Below are 19,283 nucleotides of genomic sequence, written 5' to 3' on the forward strand. Positions count from 1 at the left end.
AAGTATAAAAGAGTTGAACTGTGAGCATGTTAATTAGTTCTGTATAGTGCACGCTTCGCAACCTTGACAATGAGAGGTGTGTCCGGGAAAGCTAGTGATTCGAGATTTGTGGCGTACTAAAACAAACCCACGTGTCAGCGTACTTGCAAAGAAAATATAGTTCGCAAACATACCGGTGTTGGGACGTCAGCACCGGTGACACGCTCGACAGGAGCATCGAGGTAATCGAAAGCCTCACTCTCGACTATTTGAGCACAAATCTCACTACCTACACCAAACGCCGGGAAGCCACCCTCAACAGTGACGAGTCTACAACGAAGATAAGCCGAGAGAAAAATGGATATATCAAGCACGTTCTTACCGGTTAGTCTTCTTAACTGATGCCTTGATTGTTTCAATGTCAAGAGGTCGAATACAGCGAAGGTTGATGACCTCGGCCTTGATGCCCTCTTTCGCAAGAATGTCAGCAGCCTCTAGACTATGTGTAACCATCTTGCTATGAGCAACGATGGTGACGTCGGTCCCCACACGCTCAACCTTGGCCTTGCCAATAGGTAAGAGGTAGTTGTCGGACATGGCCTCAGCAGACATTGGGAAGGAGACGCCATACATCATTTCATTCTCCAAGAAGACAACTGGGTTGGGATCACGAATGGCTGACTACGGAGAGGAGTATGTGAGACGCGGGTCCAATTTATGACATCGGGTCCACATACCTTGAGAAGACCTTTACAATCCTCGGCACTCCATGGACTGACAACCTTCAAGCCTGGGACTTGACCATACCAAGATGCATAGTCCTGAGAGTGTTGGGCCGCGACGCCGGCGGCAGCGCCGTTCGGCCCGCGGAAGACAACGGGGCATGGAACATTACCGCCGGACATGTAGTAGGTTTTTCCTCCGGAGTTGACAATCTGGTCGATGGCTTGCATAGCGAAGTTGAACGTCATGAATTCGCAACTAAATCAACAAAAGTGAGTTAGGTTGGTACTGGGTAGAGGTTGAGCATACATTGGCCGAAGACCAGCTAGTGCAGCACCAACAGCAAGACCTGCGAAACCCATCTCGGTGATGGGAGTATCGACGACCCGCTTCTCTCCAAATTTGTCTAGAAGGCCCTTGGTGACCTGGGATGTGACTTTAGGCGAGGAAAGGACGGAGGTTCGACGAGACACACCTTGTATGCACCATTATACCGTGCGACCTCCTCGCCCAGAATGAAAACGGTCTCATCCCGCAACATTTCCTCCTCCATGGCCACGTTGAGCGCCTCTCTGACAGTCATCTGTGAAAGAGTGAGGATTGTGTTGTCGGTGTCATCAGGAGCATGGACCTACCAAGTTTTCGGCCTGACTAGCATAGCAGCGAGCCCATTTCGCACTGGCACTGCGGGGCATGCGTGCATGGGTCGCCGCGGGTATGAGGCGAGAAAGAACCGCGCGGGCAGCCATTGGTCGTTTTGGATGGGGACGAGGAGGAGCAAAGAAAAACTTTGGGTGACGGGTAGACGCGGAAAACACGCCAAATTATTTTTATTTTACAAGTGTATCTAATTAGTATTAGCGACGTCCTGATTACCGTAATGGCAGCGATGAGCTCAACTATTCGAAGGCACGTTGGCAAAGGAAGAGCCAAGTATCGTCTCCGTGGAGCCTGCGCGACGTATGTACTCAGCCAATCCGAGCCGCCATTTACCTCGTGTTCCAATCTTGGATGCGGACGAAACTGAACAGCGCGGATGCCGCTCACATGGACGGGACAGAGCATTAGATATATTCGTCAACACACACCAGCAGGATACGCCCGTCAAGCCAGACGACGCCGGGCTCGTCATCGCGGGGTTGTCACCCCAGGCATCGCAAGCATCGAGTGACACCTCTTTCGATGGGATAGTCCGGAGTGTAGACAATTTCAGACTGTAAAAGCACATCCACCTCACCCCCCAGTTGGAAATCGGACGACCTGCACATAAGCTTTATCTTCCATGTTCTCTGTCTCTGTCCTCCATCTTACTCTAGGTACGTGCTTCGACCGTCGTGGTCAGCAAAGGACGGCCTTCAGCGTTAACATTCATCGCCACATACAAGACGAACAAGCAAAACAATTTCCCTCAGCCAGATGGCTTATTACCAGAGACTTTCAACGGGGATTCGCATTGAGCGGGGATCCAGGGATGTTTGCGGCGTCCAGCCAGCGATTCCGTCTGTCCCTTTCCCTTCCGGAATGTGGCACCCGTGCTAGAGAACACTAAGTTTATGCATCTTAGCATGTAGGTCACGCCAAAGCAAGCAAGTATGGCTTCTTTATGTAAGTGTTGGTCTTCCGTCCGTCCAAGTTCTCGGTACGTTTCCCCCATGCCCTGCACCACAGCCTAGTCTCTAGCCCCATTCCGTGCACAGACGCCTCAGTGAAATTGCTTCGAGTTAGGTGAATTCCACATGGATGGCGTCGCTCTCCTGTGTCCCCGTGCACAGCCGGCTTGGACATAGTTCACCGTCCTTATTTCCTACCAACGACCATACCTCACTCTGTTGACTACACTTTATCATTGCTGACACGATTCCGTATTGGAAGAATTGCTGAAACCAACGTCATGCCGTTGTTTACATGCACTGCACAATTCTCCCATTTCCCTTGTAAGTGGAGACTATGATTGTTCCTCCAGCAGTAGCCGACGAAGGAAAAACAATCAAGTTCTCAGATGTATTATAACACAGCCGCGTGTCTTGACAGTAGGCCGGTGATTTTCCAACGTCGCTTGACTGCTGAGGGACTACCACCCCTTCTTTACTCTCCAATTGCCCCGCAATATGAGAAGTCCTCCCGCTTCCCCCCCATAGATACTTGGGGATTTGGGGCGCCTCATGACACATTACGTTTCTGCAGAGCCACTCGTCCAGTGGAGCAATTCTCTTTGACAACTTCCTAGGACGTAGTTGAAAACGCCAATGTCTTCGGGAATTCTTCAGACACTACCGCATCCAGCAAGACAATGCATTCGCGCTATCTTCAGGGCTCAACAGCCCCAAGGCACTGCCGCGCAAGTCCCACTCGACTGTTGGGGTGGACTAATTCGTGGGCACTGTTTGCACTGAGAAACTGTACAGATGCATGAACTATGTGATAAACGAAATCTTGATCGGTCTATATGCAGGTCGTAGTTACCTCTAAACACCAAGTCTAGAGCCCATCGTTAAATGTGTTTTGGAGAAAATGTGAAGACAAACACACCTTCGCTTACTATGTTCATAAACAAGATAGGAGATCGATACCGAGGGGACAACCTGTTGAAGTGTTGGTCGGAAAAGGAATTGAAGTGCATAGACAGATCGCAGACCTTGGCTAATGTCGGACATAGTCCCCTATAGAAACCTCTCCAACCATCGCGCTGGTATGTTTTGATGATGACATCTCGGACACCAGTATATCGTTGTGGATGGCCAGATGATCCTGAAGCTTGTAGGCGGGTGCGGACAAGATTCAAGGGGTAGACGCTCGTAGCGCCAACGCTCCCCGAAATACTACCGAAGGCGAGAAGTGCGAGCACCCCAGGCTCATCTCTGCCAGTCGACCGTACGTAGGCCAATTTCAGGGCTTCGAATGTGCTCATGTCAATGGCAGAGTACCTGCAATAACAGCTACGTCACCAAGTTCAGACGCAGCTCACGGAATCATACGCACGGAAACACCCCAACCAGACCAATCTGTATCTCTTTCAAAAAGGGGGACAAGCAAGAAAAATAAAGGGAACACACCTGCAGTCCGCGGTAGTACGCTCGTATGCCTCCCAGGCCGTACAAACGTCGCATCGCCTCCACCAAACTTCGCCGCTGGTCGCCGGTCGAGCTCATCATTTGCGTCTGTAGAGGTAACGTGGGCAAAGAAGTAAAGTACATGTCCGCTGCTCTACCTTGAGTGTCTCGATAGGGTATATGCCTGTCTCACGGGTCAGCAATACGACCAGGAATTAAGAAGTGCACTTACTCAATTGACTCGTGATTCCCCCTATTCCGCCAGCTAAAAACCGACTACTGCCACTGATGTCTCTTGGATCGCTGACACGATCCCGATGTCTCGCAAAGGCGCGTTTCTAGTGAGCAGAAAATGAGTAAACAACACCCGCGAGGAAATGAAGTAGCAACGAACAGCAGATTCGTACGCAAGGAACTTGATGGCGGACTCCGGAAAAATTTTCAATACAGAGAGCCCGTTTCCCGTCCAAAACGCGAGGACGCCTCCCTCAGCGTATATGCGCGCTACAGCTCCACCTATTGCCTTTATGCCCCCAACGCCAGGTTTTGGTCCTAGTGCTGTACCGCCCATTTCCGGAGGGCGAGTAATCAGGAAGACTTTGAGACGATCGAAGGGGGCCGTGCACGTGCGAGACACTGGTGCAGAATAAGATTCTTGAGCTAAAGGCCACGGAAACACCATTACCTGCACCAGCGATCCCTCCCGCTAACAAGAACTTGATTGCCGTCTTGCCTTGAAGCCAGTCATGATGTTCCTCTGCGTCCTCTTCGGGGTGGTCGCCATCATCGTCGACTGGGGTATACTCTGTAGGGTTCCAAGATGACGGTGCTGGAGGCGGCTTGTTATTCGCGCCCAAACTGACATCACCTTGCATTAGTCAAGAGAGTTGACGACTGTGAGTATTCATGAGGAGACAGCATGGCAGACCTTCCATCGTTGCCTTAGCAGCACCGAGTCCATCATCGCTCATGGATCGCTTGCACTTGTAGTATCGGTAGATCTCAGAGGGGGACGCCTTTCGTGGTAGTAAAAGCAGGAAGTTCCTGAACTCTCGGAAGTCGACCGCATGTGAGCAGGGTGACGATGTTAAAACCGTCATGAACTCCGCCAGGCCGGCCGGTGAGAGTTTGATGCCTTCGTGCCATACCAATTGTTGAACACGAGTACCACGCACGGGGACGGGGACGGGATGACGACTCACCAGCCTTACTCAACGCGATCCGCAGCTCCTCTGGGTCCAAGTAGCCATTGCCATCAAGATCCAGTTCGTCATGGAAGATGGTCCACAACTCTATAATCAGCAGTGTCACAGAAGATACTTTTGACGGGAAAACAAAGGCCATGGCATCTTACCAACTTCCTTACTCTCCGCGTACTTCCTAAATTCAGGCCATTGTATGTGGGTCGGCCTTCCATCCGCCATATGCCCTCCACCACAGCACCGCCCCAATAATTCATCGTCATAGATCTTCCGCATGGTGTCCGCCTCCCCACTATGTAAAGTCAATGTGTCACTGAGTTGTGGCCGGGTGGCCACGGTATCCGAGCCATGATAGCTTGAATGAGGTAAATGTTTCCAAAGGGCATACAGTGTCCGTTCGCGGTTTTCCGTTCCCTCCTGCTCGCGGAACTCGCAGAGGCTATGCGATATGGGATGGTGAGACGTTGAATCGGACTTCAGCTTGGGTATGAACGGCCGATCCTGTGCACCAGAAAAGCTTCCTTCGAAGATTTCGCGATTCGTTTGCAGAGGAGGCGGTGAGGAAACTTCGACCATAGTTTACTGTAAAAGTAAAGTGGAGGCTATGAACTATGATCCTCCGAATTCTGGATGAGGTGAATCACGGGCAGGAGGAGCGTCAGTAACGTTTCAGACCGACATTGTCTTAACACGTTTCGAACGTTTGGGGTGTGGAGAGGAGACCCCGGTCATGTCATGTTTACGAGTGCTTGCACGCCTCGCTATTACCAGCTCGGACCAAGTAGGAACGCTATTGTGTAAATAAACACGATTACTATCAATTACCTAGTACCGGCGCCCAGGATGAGACAATGCATGAGTAAAACTTGTGTGTCATAGTATAATATGCTGTGCTATAACTTTCCATAGTCCCAAGGAGAGATGCAATAATAAAAAAAGGGGGGGGCGTTTATGACCGGCACAAAATCGCCGAGGCGACCAACGCGCGCCATCGCTTCAAACCGTTCAATCCTCGTGCCAGTGCCTGCCGAAGAGTACCCGGCCTAGCAGGTAGGTTCTTCGACACAGTAGACACCTCATTCTTTATGCGCACCTGTTCTACAGATGGATTATGAGGATGTTGCCCACTTTTCACACTAGTCGCCTGCGTTGAGCGAGAGAAGTTCTTTTCGGAATATGGTGTAGAGGGTGAGGGTGTTTGCGTAGGACTCGCGGAACGCAAAGTAGGCGAAACCTTTTCCGACGAGACAAAACCACGGTTTGACGGGCAACGTGATATGGGATACTCATGGGTAGACCAGGAAGGCGGCGGAGTCGGGAGGGGCACTTTGCGCACATCAGGCAAAGGCCGCACCGGCCTGGGTGCGGGGAGCGGAGGTGATATAGTTGGCTTGCACCTGTTGTAAGTAGGAATCGGAGGCAAGCTACGCGGCTTGAGATCGATGGCTTTTGGTAAAGACATAAGTGCCATTTTCCCCTCACTTACTTCGTGTGAGGTCGCCACGGTCGGAGACTCGGCAGACGACGTTGGGGATCGTGAGTGCTGACGTGGCAGAGGAGGTGTCGGGGGCCGATATTCCTGCAACAAAATCATTGACTGTTGTATGCCTATTGGTGGGAAATTTCCTACTGCCTGGCCCCTGCGCTTGCCTACTGGTCTCGACCAGGGTGTGGGAGAGTCAGGGCGAGGTACAGCTTCCCCATCACAAGTCTCGCAAGGAGAAGGTGGAGCGAACCTGAAACTTCTGGTCGTTCCAAATTCCTAAAATGAATTGTCAATAGTGCGTCATTGTTAACGTTGCGACGTTTCGCCTACTGTGCTAGCCTGAGACTGCCTTTCGCCTTCTATCTGTCCGTCAGTATCGCTGACCAAAACGTCTCCGTCGACAATCGTGTTATTTGTAGGTAAGGTCGAATGTCTCTCTTTCGAAACCATCCTGTCAATGACATCACGCCAATCCTCAGGGAGCTTGACAGCTGGGACTGAGTGCCCTTGGTAGAGAAGTACTATAGCTGTGACTTACCGGTGGCATGTCCGTCTGTGCCAAGGAACCAGAAGCAAATGATATTTGCCCAAAAGGTGCCCCTGGCGAAGAGGGTGGAGAAGGCGGCGGCGACGGGATGAACTTCGGCACGGGTTTCCTGCGGCTCATCGAGTGCCTCCCACGGTCCGATTGAGACATGTTGGTAGAGTCTTAGACACCAATCCTTGAGGAAGGGTTGTCAGAGTGTACCAAAAGATGGAGGCCGAGTTAGGAACAGAGAGACCAGGGGGGAGGATAGTACACTGAGTACTGGACTCGGATCGAAAAGTTATAACGGCCGCCAATTAAATAGAGGGCCACAAGTAGTTTCATTTAAAAGGTGGGCTGCCTCAAGTCTATGCACAGGTAAGCCGTTGCTCAGGTAAATTGCCTACAGGTCAAAGCCCACGTTGAAGGCAGGACGCCTCGGATGCTCACCTCATGTTTTCCATAATCGCGTTGTGGGAGAACTAGCCACGAGGAGAAGTCCTCAATCACGACAACCGCGTATCGTCTCAGCACAAAGAAGGCCACCGCCATTTGGTTGGATAAGGGCAAACCACGCCGAAAACCTTCATTCTGTTGACCGTTTAGGGGGAGGTAACTGCTGACACAGGTACACTCAGGGCTGTTGTTGTACCTGATCAACTGGCGTAGCATCGTGGAGTTCACAGGGCGCCTTGGAGACTAGTGACATGATCGTAGAGCCTCGATTTGTCAAGGGTATGCTGCCTAGACGCGTTTCAGAGTTTATACACCATTACTACACCAGGCGGTATTTACAATCGCGGATAGACCAGTCATTCGCGTCAGAAATATTGAAGGGTTCGCAAAACCTATGCAGCGTAGGTGGAGTGCTATAGCGGCATCGAGCTGGGACGGATGAAAACCGGTAGTCAATGAGACTACCAAAGCAAAGTAATTATGGTTACAGGTGGGTCATTAAATGGCGTTAGATAATGCGTTAACAGGTAGGGGTAATGGTCGTGATATTAGTGGGTATAGTTTCACCCTAAAACAAAACTGGGAAGAGATGGCAGTGCCACCTTATCTTCGTAGAGATGGGTGAAAGATGTGAGTGAACGTTGAACGCCGAACCCCGTGATGCCTGGCGAAAATAAATAACCAATAGTCCCCGGAACCGGTAAGACACTGGGTGCTCAGGGAAAAGCAGATTTGGGTGGTGCAGTCTGGTCTGGCCTCCTGTCTTCAGTGCGCGATCGCGCCCTAGATGGCAGTCTTATCGTCGTTGGCCACCTAAGCAACCAATTCCGCTTGTCCACCTTCGCAATGTCCGATTGTACTGATGGTGATTTTAGAACGAGGGCGCGCAACCGTTCCCGACCCAAAATAGGTGCAAGTGAGAGGAAGGACAGGACTACCAACTTGAGCACAATGTCAGGGGATGCCAACAACGACGACACAGTCTCATGTGCCGGTGATGCAGCGGACGCTACAGTCTGAAGGATGTCACCGATCTAGACACGAATTATCTGTGAGTTGCCACAATAGAAAAGTACTGGTTACCTACTTGACACGTAACAGCGGTCCATGGTAAACAGCCGATGAACGAGCCAAGAGTACAGTCGGACAATGCGACACCACACACCCCGCACGCGATATTAATTCCCGACCAAGGTACAATCCCGACGAGGCGTAATATGGACAGACGGACCCAAGCTGGTGACTTTAATTTTGAACTGGTAGACAAATCGGGTTCGCCCTCGATGGCATTTCGAGTCATTTCCAATGCCCGCGGCCAGAGGCGACTCAATGAAGGTGCCAAAGGCATGCACAGTAGAGTTGCAAATACCGAGCCCATAGTTGTCAAAGCGGAGAGAAGCAACGTTGCCCACAGCGGGTGGAATAATGCGCCGGCAAGGACATTCTAAATAGCCGGATGCTTAGCACGACTCGTGGAGCGTGCGAGCCAAAATATGTCACGTACCCAGATGACGCTTCCCGGAATGGACCATGCATGTTTCCACACTGCTGTAACGGATAGCACACCTATGACATGTGCAAGAGGGCCAGGCCCACTCTGTGAATATCTTTGAAGCTCCAAATTGAGCTCTGCAAGTTCAGAAAGGGTACGAGGCCAGGTGACAGAGATGGGTAGGGAGTACAGGGACAGAAAGACGAGTGCCGTTGACAAGGGGAACAAGAGCACAACGAGCAAGAGTGGTTCGTGCACCTTGGGAGAGGTCAGAAGTTCCTAATATTTTTATTAAAGAATAGGGACAACTGACTGTAGGAGTGCGCAGGCACAGCCGGTGTGACTTGGAAGTCTGTTTCTCGTTAGAAACATCACCGAACGTAGCCTTCTGTGAAGAGGCAGAAAGGGGAAGCACTAAATCGTCATCGCTGCTTGAATAAGGAGACGATGGAGTGGACCAGTTGATAGAATGTTGCGTGGGCACGTGCAACAGCTCGAGGCACTTTGAGACCAGCAACCCCAACATAGATGGTTGAGATGGCTGAGATAAAGAAGAAGTAGAAATGCTGGCTGCTGCTGGGTGAGCAGCGGTGGGAGTGGAAGGTTCTGAACTCTGCTGAATCGGCAGGGCCAACGACAACGAACGTCGTCTACCCAGCGTATTTATTGTCAGAGCGGGACGTACGTTGGTGGAGGATGCGCGATGACGGTTCGGTGGAGGCACTGCTAGTGACATTCGAGCAGCTGCAGGCGGTGAAACGACACAGTTAAATAGATGCTGCTCGATGGGCAAGCCAGTGCCAGAGTTCAGTTTCTCAACCGCAAAATCCGATGCCGACGCATCACGCACAAAAAATCAGTCGCGTGACGTAATAAAGTGATGTGATCCGAGCCGGCATCTCGGCATTTCAACTGCAACCCGACGGGATGCGGAGTTTCAAACACGGCGTCGGCCGACCATGGTTTCTCGCTGACAAAGCTGTGACCAACGCTCTCTGCATAATGAAACCTTCGGAAGAGTCGCAGTGTGTAATACATAGACATGGCATAGCATGCATGAGGTGGAGAGTAACACGAATTTACTGAGCTAATGCATAAAATCGAGAATGTCGTTCAGTGTGCCCGTCGGCTCTCCTGGATGACAGTACCAAGCTCCTCGAGTTTGCGCTTCGAGCGCAGCATTGTACCAAGCTGAGATCGAGATAGTATGGATTCCTTAGGCTACGAAAGGCAAGATATGTTGACTAGAACTCACCCGCTTCTTGGTCAACTTCCGCGCCTTTTTGTCCTGTTAGAATCGATTATGGTCACGCTCTCTGTCTATCCCACGTAAACATACCTTGGAGTTTCGTAGCAACTCCAGTACTCGTCTCTCATAAGGCGAGAATCCTGCAACCTCGCGAATTATCGAGTGCACGAACTTGTTTTTCGTTGACTGAATGCCCTTCCGTTGGCTTGGGCGAGATGCCTTGGGAAGGGGGGTGGTAGGATATCCCTTGTTCAAGCCATAACGCAGATCTGCTCTGGTCAGTCCGTGAGCTACTCCGTCCAATGCCTACGAAAACATACTGGTACGAGCCATGATCTTAACCGTTCTTCGAGGGTTGACGTTGCTGCTTCGCGTTACGTCGCGTTGCGCAGAGACCACAATGATCATGGTGGCTTGGACCTGTACAGTTGATTTGTCCGTGAGAACATACCGCCGAAAATGGAGGTATGACATGATGAAACCCAACGGTGTCCTGTGTGCACGGACTCGTTCGTAGCACAGGTAGAACGGATCATCGGAAGTCCTTCATCACCGCATGCCCAGCCTTGCTCCGCTCGTAGAGGTGGTCTTACAGCACTGACTATGCACGGTAGGCCTCCTGTCACTTCAAAGAATCCTTGCCCTGGGTCCCTGCAGTCATCATGTCCAATTTAAATAACGTGTATCTAGTCCATTACCTCGTAGAATACACGTTTTTTTTTAACCAGAAATTTACTAACCCAACGGGATGGGGACAACAGAACCGTCGGAACACTGAAATGCTCAAGAGGAAAAGCTGTGTTTCGCCACATATTCAGAGTCTGAGCAAAACAACTGATCGAACCCTATAATGCTCATGGACAGACGCAGCTACGTGCGATGATGGGTGGAGGAGTGTGTGAGCCAACTACATTGATATTCACGGGGCGTTGTGGCCTGGAGGACATAGTTGCGCTAACTGGAGATTTACCTCGGTAATGATTCAGTATTGCCTGACCACCCTCACCCTTCCTGTTGGCACCGAACTCCTCGCTGCTGCGTGGTTGAAGTTCTCTTGAAGGCGAGTTGGGTCAGATGTCGGTGAGGTGCGAGCAGAGGAAGGCAGGTGGATAGGTGTTGCCGGCGGCATCAAGTCGACAGACTGCTCACCTCTAGCTTGGTGTCTACGACCCCCTTCCTCATCCCCTTCCTCCTCCTCCTCCTCTTCTTCTTCTTCCTCTTCTTCCCCATCAGCGGCATCCTGTCCTCGATGGATTACCTAAATGAGTAGCGAGATACCATTCAGAACAGGTCTCCTACCGGATCGAAATCCTCCATCCGTCTGTCTTCCTCATCCACCTCATCTACGTCATCATACTCGTCATCTATCCATCTTCCACGCCAATCTACCAAATCCAGTTCGTCCGGGCTTTGGGGTCTCAGCCGTAACCACTGCATACGAGGGCCAGACTTCGCTTGTTCGCTCACTTTGAAGCCATATACTCGCGGGGAATACACGCGCCCCTCTGGCCGTTTTTGACCTCCATGCGGGTTCGGATTCACGAACGGTGATGGTCGAGATGTACTATTGCCTGAATCACTGAGTGGGGACCGTCCAGGTGACAAGGAGGAATCTGCGGACAGTGAGAGCTTGTAGAAAGGTGCTGGCGCAAGCTCGCGATATGTTTGGAAAAATAGATGTGCGAACGTGGTACCAAAAAATGCCCCTATATTCCTCAAAGGGCCGTGAGTAGAGGCAGGAAAAATATTAATAGAGACACGCGGCACCATCAACACCCTGGAAGCGACTACTGGGAGGAGCATAAATGTCATTGCAATTCGGGCAGTATAACTTCACGGTGTCGATTCCAGGCAAATCGGAACGACCACATGGGACAACGTTGCACCCCACACAGTACACTCGCGGACAGATCCCGAAAGCGGCACTTTCGTATTTTTCCACCTGCACAACGCATAAGATCAGTCGGACCAAGCATGTGATCACCGGGAACAAACCATGGATTGTAGGCCTGCACGTGTAAGAATATAACGCTGGTGAACGAGACCGTACAGCAGTTCGGCAGACGCCTCGACTATGGAAACGTCTGGAATTCTTGAAGAGTCCTCATCTGTCAAGGGAAATGTGTTATAGCGACCTTGACGTGCAATCTGAGTAGAAGAATACCTGGCTCGACGTCCAAAACCATCTCCATCGCTTCCTTCCAAAATGGTACCATGGTGTTTAGGCCAGTGAGGTTGAAATCATCTTCAATGAAATCCTCTGCCACTTCGCTAAAGTATTCGTGACCAGGAAGAGAGCAGAACCAGCTAATCCATGTAAGTGTTGATGTAGGTGTCGATGATGCTAGAGGTGAGGCGATGGGGTCAGTTGGAGGCGGACTCATGAGGCCCGAGTTGCTCACTGTATCCCTCCTCAACCTCTTCCATCACCTCGTCAATTTCACCATTTCCACTGATGACTTCCTCCGCCAGTTCAACCTCGTCCTCGTTTCCTTCGGTTGGGCGTGACATCATGACCAGCTGAAGTCGTTTTGGCGAGTTTCCACTAATACCCTGCCCGCATATCTCACTCAAAATGGCAATGCCAACGATTGGAGCTCCGCTCAATGACACAAGCCCTCTTCAGCGGTTGAGTAATTGTAAACAGAGTAACACTATCGAAATCGTTCATGAGGCGTTAAATGTGCAGGTCATACGCTCATTCACATGACCCGCCCAGAACGACGTCCCCATGATGATCAAGAGTAGTAGCTGTCCCATACACCAGCTAATCACCACGTAAAGCCAAGGCTTCCATCCCCCTAACGCAACTACCTCTGCGGCGAACGTACTTATCGTAGTAAGACACCCACAGTACCCATCGCCAAGCCCTTGGAGGAGGGAACATGCAGCAGGTGACACAGACGAAGGGAGATTCTGTAATACGTGGAATAATCCGAGAAGGGCAGTCCCAATCGCATTGGCGGCAAATGTTCCGAGAGGAAAATACTTGCTGCGCTGGTTGAGATATATGGAGAGGAGATACCGAGATAACGTTCCTGGATAGGAAAATAGGAGCGCTGCAGTTGCCTGATGGCGAAAATCGGCGGGCAGGTAAAAGTACGCGGGGAATGTCGCAGCGTAAGCCAGGACTGATGCCACGGTTAAGGTGTACCGGAAGCCTCTGCTTGGAGGGCGTGGTGCGGGGAAGTAGGGCACGATCAACCCACATACATGTACGCCAAACGATAGGGAAGCCAGGGAAACCACGAGAGTAACCCAAGTTTTGGTAAGGCCATCAAGGAACTGAAAACGTAAAGGGGTTTAAGAATCGATATTGCAGACGATTTCGAAGGAACTAGACATTTTGGAGACCTGCTCTGGGATATTGTCCGGCATTCACCCACGAGTCGAAGACATCCACTTGCCATCCGGAAAACGTAGTCAACGATCCACAGAATCCTGAAAAGCCAGGTGTAAAGGTACTATCGCGGAAATACAGTCACCGAGCCGACCTGTTGTCATCGCCGTGTACAAGGGTCCATAGCTGCTTAAGTCAATAACCAATGTGACTAAGAACAAGACCACATGCTTACTATCTCCCAAAAGGGGCTCTCATGCCCAGCGCAATCCCCATAATGAAACAACCAGTGGCCTGCGCGTATGCCAAAGCGAACACGCTCTGTCCATTGTAGGTCGTAAAAGCCTCTAGACCGAGCCTAGCGAGGGTCCCAAAGACGGAAGAAGGCATGAGGAGCGCCAGGACATGAGGAGAAAGTGGGTGGTATATCTTCGAAGGAGGGAGTTCTTCTGCGTCGCTTGGAGGACGATCTATCGTAGCGAGAGATTCCACGCTCCTCACGGCTTGGTGGTGAGCGATCGCAAACCCGACGTCCGATCCATGAGTATGCGTCCCAGCTGTCTGAATTGCGCATTCTCCAGACTCTGGTGCACTGCAGTTCGGTGTGTTTATGGAGACCGCAGCAGAGGATTTATACTCGTGCTCCATATGTAGCTTCGAGAAGAGGAAGCAAGCAACTTCGAGTGGATTACATAACAAGAAACTCGACACGGAGTAATACCCAAGCTACTACACACATACTGTGCAGACAGTGCAGTCTATGATACGAGATAATGAAAAGATAGAGTGGGAAGCGCATGTCAGAAGGGCGCGAAGCACGGCCTCACATTGGGCAGGTGTGTGACCAAACCCATCAAGTTGTGCATTATAACCCTCCATTTCTATAACACAGAAAGCAGTCTTGGTCACGCCATTTGGCGAGTTGAGTGTGGAGGAGAAGACCCGCCCGCCTGGTAAAAAGGACCGTGAAGTTTCATGAAGAGGATGAAAGAAAGAAAAAAACATCAGTGATTGGCTTGCTTAGGGCCGGTTCGAATGCAAGCAGTTCTGACTTCCAAGCTTGATCTGATTATAGCCTGTTCTTTTATTACTACAGTAAACGCCATGGCAGACGTGACGCCAGTTCTCGGCACCCTTTCACAGCCGGTTCGGTGCTGACCAGGTGAAACACGGTTGCCCCGTAATCACTCTCACTCCAGACAGCATCTCACCAATCAATGACAAGGGGCTCACACCTGCTGTCACCTCACCATGTCCAATTCCCTTACAAAGCCAGGACCATTGCAGAGCCCACAGTCAGCCATTCCTGACTTCTATTATGCGCTCTTCGCGTATTATGAGCCCGCATTAACCATTCTGGGCTTCATAGGTGCAGTCTACGACCCCGAAACGGTGACGACTTTTGATTTTTCTGTGCCTAATGTGTCTCAGTAAACCCCCGTCCTTACAGACCCACAACACTCAAGCGCCTTGGCCAGCTGACAGTCCCCCGCCTACTCCCCTGCCAAGGGCTTCAGTCGTCACGGTCGTTCAGCTTGCTCACGTCTGTGCCCTTATGGGATTAATAAATTTTTTCGTGTTAACTGCTGCGCGAAGGCACCTAGCTTCCCAAGTTGACATGCAGGAGAAGATTGTTCGTGCGCTGTTGATCCCACTTCTTATCGGCGACGTCTTGCATCTCTACGTGACGCTGTGGGCTTTGGGTGATGAAAGATGGGACGTCGCGCGCTGGAGTCCGATGCTCTGGACCACCGTCATTATAGGACTGACTTTGATGATACCCCGGGTTATGTGGCATCTTGGTGTATGGAGATACATGGACTCGAGGGACAGTGTACATGTACAAGCGCGGAGTCAAGCTGACGGGAAGGAGAAGGGCACTGACATATAGATATCGTAGCAGGAAAATATAACGAGTGGGTGATTTATTTGTGTTATTTACCACATTGCCAATCTCTTGGGGCGTTTACTATTAGCGAATTCAGGATACCATCTTCTGAGAGCACATACAAATATACATTGGGTATTGGATCACTGCATACCACGCCTCCCGTTGACACGCCGCCCCATTTCATGAAAAGTGATTAGTAGGGGCTATTTACAATGCTGGACCTGTCGTGTAGACCAATCATTGGTCCGGCGAGAGACGCCCTCGTAGGTCGCTTCAAGTTCTTCTTGTTGATCGCTAATACATTGTTCTCTAGCGCGACAATCTAAAGAAAGGGAGGGGTAAGGGACGGGAACCGGCGTATCCGCAGCACTCACAATCTCTTTGTCATCTCCGAACTTAAAATTGTCCTGTACGACGTTGTCTTCATACTTCTTGATCTCGTACTTGTCAAGTTGGCCTTTCTTCACTTTCGCGAAGTCCCACGCAATAACATATTGACCTGTTGACGTAACAATCGCGTTTTCCACTTGTCCTTCCCCTTGATTGAATCTAGGGGACTCGCTTTCATCGGGAAAACAATGGCATGTGGGCGACAAAACTTACCGGGAGGGGGAGAAATTAATCTCCTGGTTCATGTACGCAACGTGCTCAGCACGAAGTTGCAAGCGTCGTGGCATCGGTTTGGCGTTCGCGGGGAAACTACGATCAAAGCCGAGGGAACCAGCGTACCGACCCTCCCCAATCAACGTGTCAATCAAGAGAAGATATGCCTTGGTGGTTGCCACGATCCACCGTCCATCTGCAGTAACATCGATACCAATAATAGGATCTCCGAGGGGCGGCAATGCCGTCTTCGCGTTCTTCCCAATGGAATCGAAGAGTCTAATGTCGCCCTTCGCACTCGCCACAGCCAGCTTTCCGCTTGAGGTCGTAGCCAGGCCCGAAAATCTATTTTTGCTGACATACTGCTTGTACTGGCTGTCGACCATTTTAAGACCGGATATACGGGGGTCTATCCGGAAGAGGGCGTTGTGTGAAGCGCCTACGAGGGTCTGCTCTGGAGTCATTTGCGCGAATTTGTTATCCGGCGCAATGTGGTCGACTGTCACATCTTCATGGACTTTCCATTCCTCGACCACCTTGCCACGTTCAATGTCCATGTTATATAAGGAACGGGGTTCGGACGGGTTCATCAAGACCATCTTGGTGTCCTGATCATGTAGCATTACCTTGGACACGAACCTTCAGTAGTTTTGTCAGCAGATCAGAATAGTAATAAATACCTCGCGCGGCTTGAATTCCCTCCCTTTTGGAGTGGAAATCTTACTGATAGTCGCGTAGTACTTGACTTGGTTGTGGCCAGCATGAGAAAATACTCCAATGTTATTCCCTCGCACAACGTAAGAACGGTCTCCCTTGTAACCGATGGTCAGTTGGGAATTCCTTTCTCCCTGAAGCTGAGGAGACACAGCATCTTCCTCTTCATCCTCTTCATCTTCACTTGGTTCTTGACAGTAGAATGAATATGCGACAGCGAAGGAGCAAGGTACTGGACGTACCCTCGTCGGGGTCAAGCTCAGATACAACTTCCTCTTCATCCCCTTCTTCATTTTGGGCGTCGCGCATCTCGACGTCTTCGTTGGTGGCACTTATTACGTATGCTTGCTCGTCGGGCTTGGTCATACATGAATTCTGGATTACCACCAGGAACAACCATGACTTACCTTGATCTTGTTGAAAGGAGTGTGATGAAGAGTCTCCCAAGCTGCTCGAGCAAAGGCGACTTTGAAGTTTTCATACGCATCAGTTGAGTTGAACTGAAATGCCCAGCTGCCGTATGCACCGTCGACGTAGAAGTTCCATGTCAGGGACTGAGTTTTCGGCGACCAACGGGGGTTCATATCCGCTGCAATCTTGTGCATAATAAGATCCTCCTCTTCATCCGTAGCCACAATCCAATAATTGTAGTCGTTCGATGTGCTTTCGAGGATCTTGGCCCTCAACAATCCATCATGGGCACTTACAAATCCGTCCACTTCAACGTCCCACACGAAGAATTGGGCGTCTTCTCCGACGACCGTGGCAGTGTTGGCAGGCATAGCTTTGACCTTTTTAGGGCTAAATTTCGTCACCTTTCGTGACGGACTAGAAGGCTCGCGGGATCGTGCCGGTAATGGGCCCTCGGACGCTACCAGAGGAACTTTCCCTGCTCCCTTCGGGGCTGGAGGTCTTCCGGATAGTTAGTGAATAGTGAAGGAACGGAAACGATCCACTCACTTCCAAGTGAATTCAGATAGATCTTGATCACCAATGTTGTCCGCACTCATCCTGTACTTCCTTTCGTACATGGCGCGGTACATGCAGGTTTCGAAGAAAGCCCTGGTGGGCCCATTTGTCTCTTCCGTCATGACGAACTCGTAGAGCTCGTCTACGTCTCCGTCCAGATCGCGCCAGACGAACGTAGCTTGACTGTCTGCTTCGCCTACCCCTGGACGAAACTCTAGTTCTTCGCTGATTAAGAACACCCTTTCCTCGTCGGCTGAAGAGCTATTACAGACACGGAACATCGTGATGAGAACAAATTTACATACTTTCGTCTTCATCTTCCAGTAGCTCTTGATCCCCTTCTTCGTACACGCGGGTGATCACGAGCTGAAAGTTGTGGTCGATCGAAGGGACTCTACGAATGGTGGCGATCGCTTCATTGTAGCTGAGGATAACATGAAGAAGAATTTCAACCAATAGAAGCTATTTCGTACATGCACTCCCTGGAAGACCGAATATTTCCAGGTCTCACGAGGTACAACTGACCAGACTCGATCTTGACCACCTCGGCGGCATTGGGATCCTCTGCCACACCAGGTCAGCGAGCAAAACGAGAATCTGAATGGGGTAGTACATACGCCATACTTTCGCCAGCACTGTATTGTAATGTGTGAGTGAAGATGCTACTTTGTTGGTCTTATCTTTACTTACGACTCCTGAAGATGTTCATTGTGGCAGCTGGCGAAGCGTGATGGCGCGTCACAGGTCGCGTTATGGGTACGTCACATATCCACAAACGGAAAGCATATAACTCACGGCCCCGTCCCAGCCTGTCCTCGTCGCGGAAATGAGTTCATCCAGTATGTTCTACTACTCCCTTTTCTCCCGATAGAAACTTCTGCTTTGCACTGTTCATTTCACAGGCAATACTGCATCTGGCACTGTCCTGTCAGCGACGCCTAGTATCAGGAATCGCGCAACTCACTCTACCGAGGTCAGTGAGTAGTGCGACATCCATACCACACCTGAGATTTATCCCACGAACAGGGTGATGGTTCGCCCACCTCAACCACTATGTCGGATTCTGTTAGCTTCTATCCTGCAGAAGAGTCGCTGACCCCAGGGTTCCTCCGGAGTCAGAGTTCCACGTTCCTCGGCGCTCGCAGAACAGTCATTCATACTGATACCACACTGCTTACCTCTTTCGATCCTGCGGACAGGCAGTTGTACGATTTGTGGGCCCCAAAAAGCTGAGGCTTCCATTTCTGTATTGTGCACAGCAGAAAATCACATCACCACCTCATACATAAGACTGAGGCATACATACATATACAATGTGCTACGGACACCACGTCGTGAGCATGGTTTCGTCTCACCGTTAGGGCGCTTAGAAATGGATATAGCCCTATCCATCAAGCAATGAATCCTGCTAGCTTTTTCTGCGTGCCCCATCTGGATTCTACAAGATATATAGTGCGACAGTTCTCGGGCAACCGCAATGCCTTCCCACCCTACACTTCATCCCCCAGTTCTTTTGAGCTACGGAGCACGGTGACCGTTTTATTTATTTATTTATTTTCAATTGCCCAAATGTCTTACTTACGTATACCGGCCCAGCCATCTT

The 19,283-nt window shown here is 50.7% G+C and overlaps 9 protein-coding genes across 9 annotated transcripts; 1 reads left to right on the forward strand and 8 right to left on the reverse strand.

The window, feature by feature from the left end:
• Nucleotides 1–29: 29 nt before the first annotated feature.
• Nucleotides 30–1,285, reverse strand: F5J12DRAFT_710944 (thiamine diphosphate-binding protein; the record flags this gene model as incomplete). Its single annotated transcript, XM_051740674.1, has 6 exons — nucleotides 30–116; nucleotides 174–309; nucleotides 362–660; nucleotides 717–960; nucleotides 1,012–1,127; nucleotides 1,178–1,285. 6 exons carry the CDS (start codon nucleotides 1,283–1,285, stop codon nucleotides 30–32), a joined length of 990 nt encoding a protein of 329 aa, XP_051605622.1.
• A 1,702-nt stretch (nucleotides 1,286–2,987) lies between these two features.
• On the reverse strand, nucleotides 2,988–5,698 carry F5J12DRAFT_14160 (mitochondrial carrier). The gene is made up of 13 exons (XM_051738115.1): nucleotides 5,107–5,698; nucleotides 4,955–5,044; nucleotides 4,681–4,887; nucleotides 4,438–4,620; nucleotides 4,147–4,388; nucleotides 3,985–4,090; nucleotides 3,911–3,936; nucleotides 3,756–3,860; nucleotides 3,682–3,704; nucleotides 3,338–3,626; nucleotides 3,232–3,284; nucleotides 3,166–3,180; nucleotides 2,988–3,099 (listed from the first exon to the last, which is right to left on the reverse strand). Exons 1-12 carry the CDS (start codon nucleotides 5,528–5,530, stop codon nucleotides 3,168–3,170), a joined length of 1,761 nt encoding a protein of 586 aa, XP_051605623.1. The 5' UTR covers nucleotides 5,531–5,698; the 3' UTR covers nucleotides 2,988–3,099; nucleotides 3,166–3,167.
• Nucleotide 5,699: 1 nt separating this feature from the next.
• F5J12DRAFT_13861 (uncharacterized protein) lies at nucleotides 5,700–7,232 on the reverse strand. Its single transcript, XM_051738107.1, has 4 exons — nucleotides 6,979–7,232; nucleotides 6,771–6,923; nucleotides 6,585–6,716; nucleotides 5,700–6,533 (listed from the first exon to the last, which is right to left on the reverse strand). The coding sequence occupies exons 1-4, from the start codon at nucleotides 7,135–7,137 to the stop codon at nucleotides 5,904–5,906; spliced, it is 1,074 nt and encodes a 357-aa protein (XP_051605624.1). The 5' UTR covers nucleotides 7,138–7,232; the 3' UTR covers nucleotides 5,700–5,903.
• Nucleotides 7,233–8,138: 906 nt separating this feature from the next.
• Nucleotides 8,139–9,650, reverse strand: F5J12DRAFT_710115 (snare associated Golgi protein-domain-containing protein; the record flags this gene model as incomplete). Its single annotated transcript, XM_051740625.1, has 4 exons — nucleotides 8,139–8,456; nucleotides 8,510–8,866; nucleotides 8,927–9,172; nucleotides 9,228–9,650. The coding sequence occupies 4 exons, from the start codon at nucleotides 9,648–9,650 to the stop codon at nucleotides 8,139–8,141; spliced, it is 1,344 nt and encodes a 447-aa protein (XP_051605625.1).
• Nucleotides 9,651–9,886: 236 nt separating this feature from the next.
• F5J12DRAFT_791577 (ribosomal protein L36e) lies at nucleotides 9,887–10,547 on the reverse strand. The gene is made up of 4 exons (XM_051743888.1): nucleotides 10,484–10,547; nucleotides 10,254–10,432; nucleotides 10,170–10,202; nucleotides 9,887–10,105 (listed from the first exon to the last, which is right to left on the reverse strand). The coding sequence occupies exons 1-4, from the start codon at nucleotides 10,494–10,496 to the stop codon at nucleotides 10,028–10,030; spliced, it is 303 nt and encodes a 100-aa protein (XP_051605626.1). The 5' UTR covers nucleotides 10,497–10,547; the 3' UTR covers nucleotides 9,887–10,027.
• Nucleotides 10,548–11,145: 598 nt separating this feature from the next.
• Nucleotides 11,146–12,590, reverse strand: F5J12DRAFT_902036 (casein kinase II regulatory subunit-domain-containing protein; the record flags this gene model as incomplete). The annotated part of the gene is made up of 6 exons (XM_051748242.1): nucleotides 11,146–11,421; nucleotides 11,463–11,869; nucleotides 11,931–12,105; nucleotides 12,159–12,271; nucleotides 12,328–12,507; nucleotides 12,566–12,590. 6 exons carry the CDS (start codon nucleotides 12,588–12,590, stop codon nucleotides 11,146–11,148), a joined length of 1,176 nt encoding a protein of 391 aa, XP_051605627.1.
• A 240-nt stretch (nucleotides 12,591–12,830) lies between these two features.
• On the reverse strand, nucleotides 12,831–13,893 carry F5J12DRAFT_711004 (CrcB-like protein-domain-containing protein; the record flags this gene model as incomplete). Its single annotated transcript, XM_051740676.1, has 4 exons — nucleotides 12,831–13,448; nucleotides 13,507–13,604; nucleotides 13,658–13,689; nucleotides 13,739–13,893. The coding sequence occupies 4 exons, from the start codon at nucleotides 13,891–13,893 to the stop codon at nucleotides 12,831–12,833; spliced, it is 903 nt and encodes a 300-aa protein (XP_051605628.1).
• A 685-nt stretch (nucleotides 13,894–14,578) lies between these two features.
• F5J12DRAFT_14806 (uncharacterized protein) lies at nucleotides 14,579–15,720 on the forward strand. Its single transcript, XM_051738155.1, has 3 exons — nucleotides 14,579–14,895; nucleotides 14,954–15,419; nucleotides 15,480–15,720. The coding sequence occupies exons 1-2, from the start codon at nucleotides 14,755–14,757 to the stop codon at nucleotides 15,392–15,394; spliced, it is 582 nt and encodes a 193-aa protein (XP_051605629.1). The 5' UTR covers nucleotides 14,579–14,754; the 3' UTR covers nucleotides 15,395–15,419; nucleotides 15,480–15,720.
• F5J12DRAFT_14796 (VID27 cytoplasmic protein-domain-containing protein) lies at nucleotides 15,518–18,408 on the reverse strand. Its single transcript, XM_051738153.1, has 11 exons — nucleotides 18,371–18,408; nucleotides 18,298–18,315; nucleotides 18,154–18,244; nucleotides 17,986–18,104; nucleotides 17,672–17,933; nucleotides 17,119–17,623; nucleotides 16,954–17,068; nucleotides 16,678–16,901; nucleotides 15,998–16,623; nucleotides 15,769–15,943; nucleotides 15,518–15,716 (listed from the first exon to the last, which is right to left on the reverse strand). The coding sequence occupies exons 1-11, from the start codon at nucleotides 18,387–18,389 to the stop codon at nucleotides 15,588–15,590; spliced, it is 2,283 nt and encodes a 760-aa protein (XP_051605630.1). The 5' UTR covers nucleotides 18,390–18,408; the 3' UTR covers nucleotides 15,518–15,587.
• Between the last annotated feature and the right edge of the window lie 875 nt (nucleotides 18,409–19,283).

Source organism: Pisolithus orientalis, assembly GCF_024613125.1.
Source record: "Pisolithus orientalis strain OTSU chromosome Unknown F5J12scaffold_1, whole genome shotgun sequence".
Lineage (NCBI taxonomy): Eukaryota > Fungi > Basidiomycota > Agaricomycetes > Boletales > Pisolithaceae > Pisolithus > Pisolithus orientalis.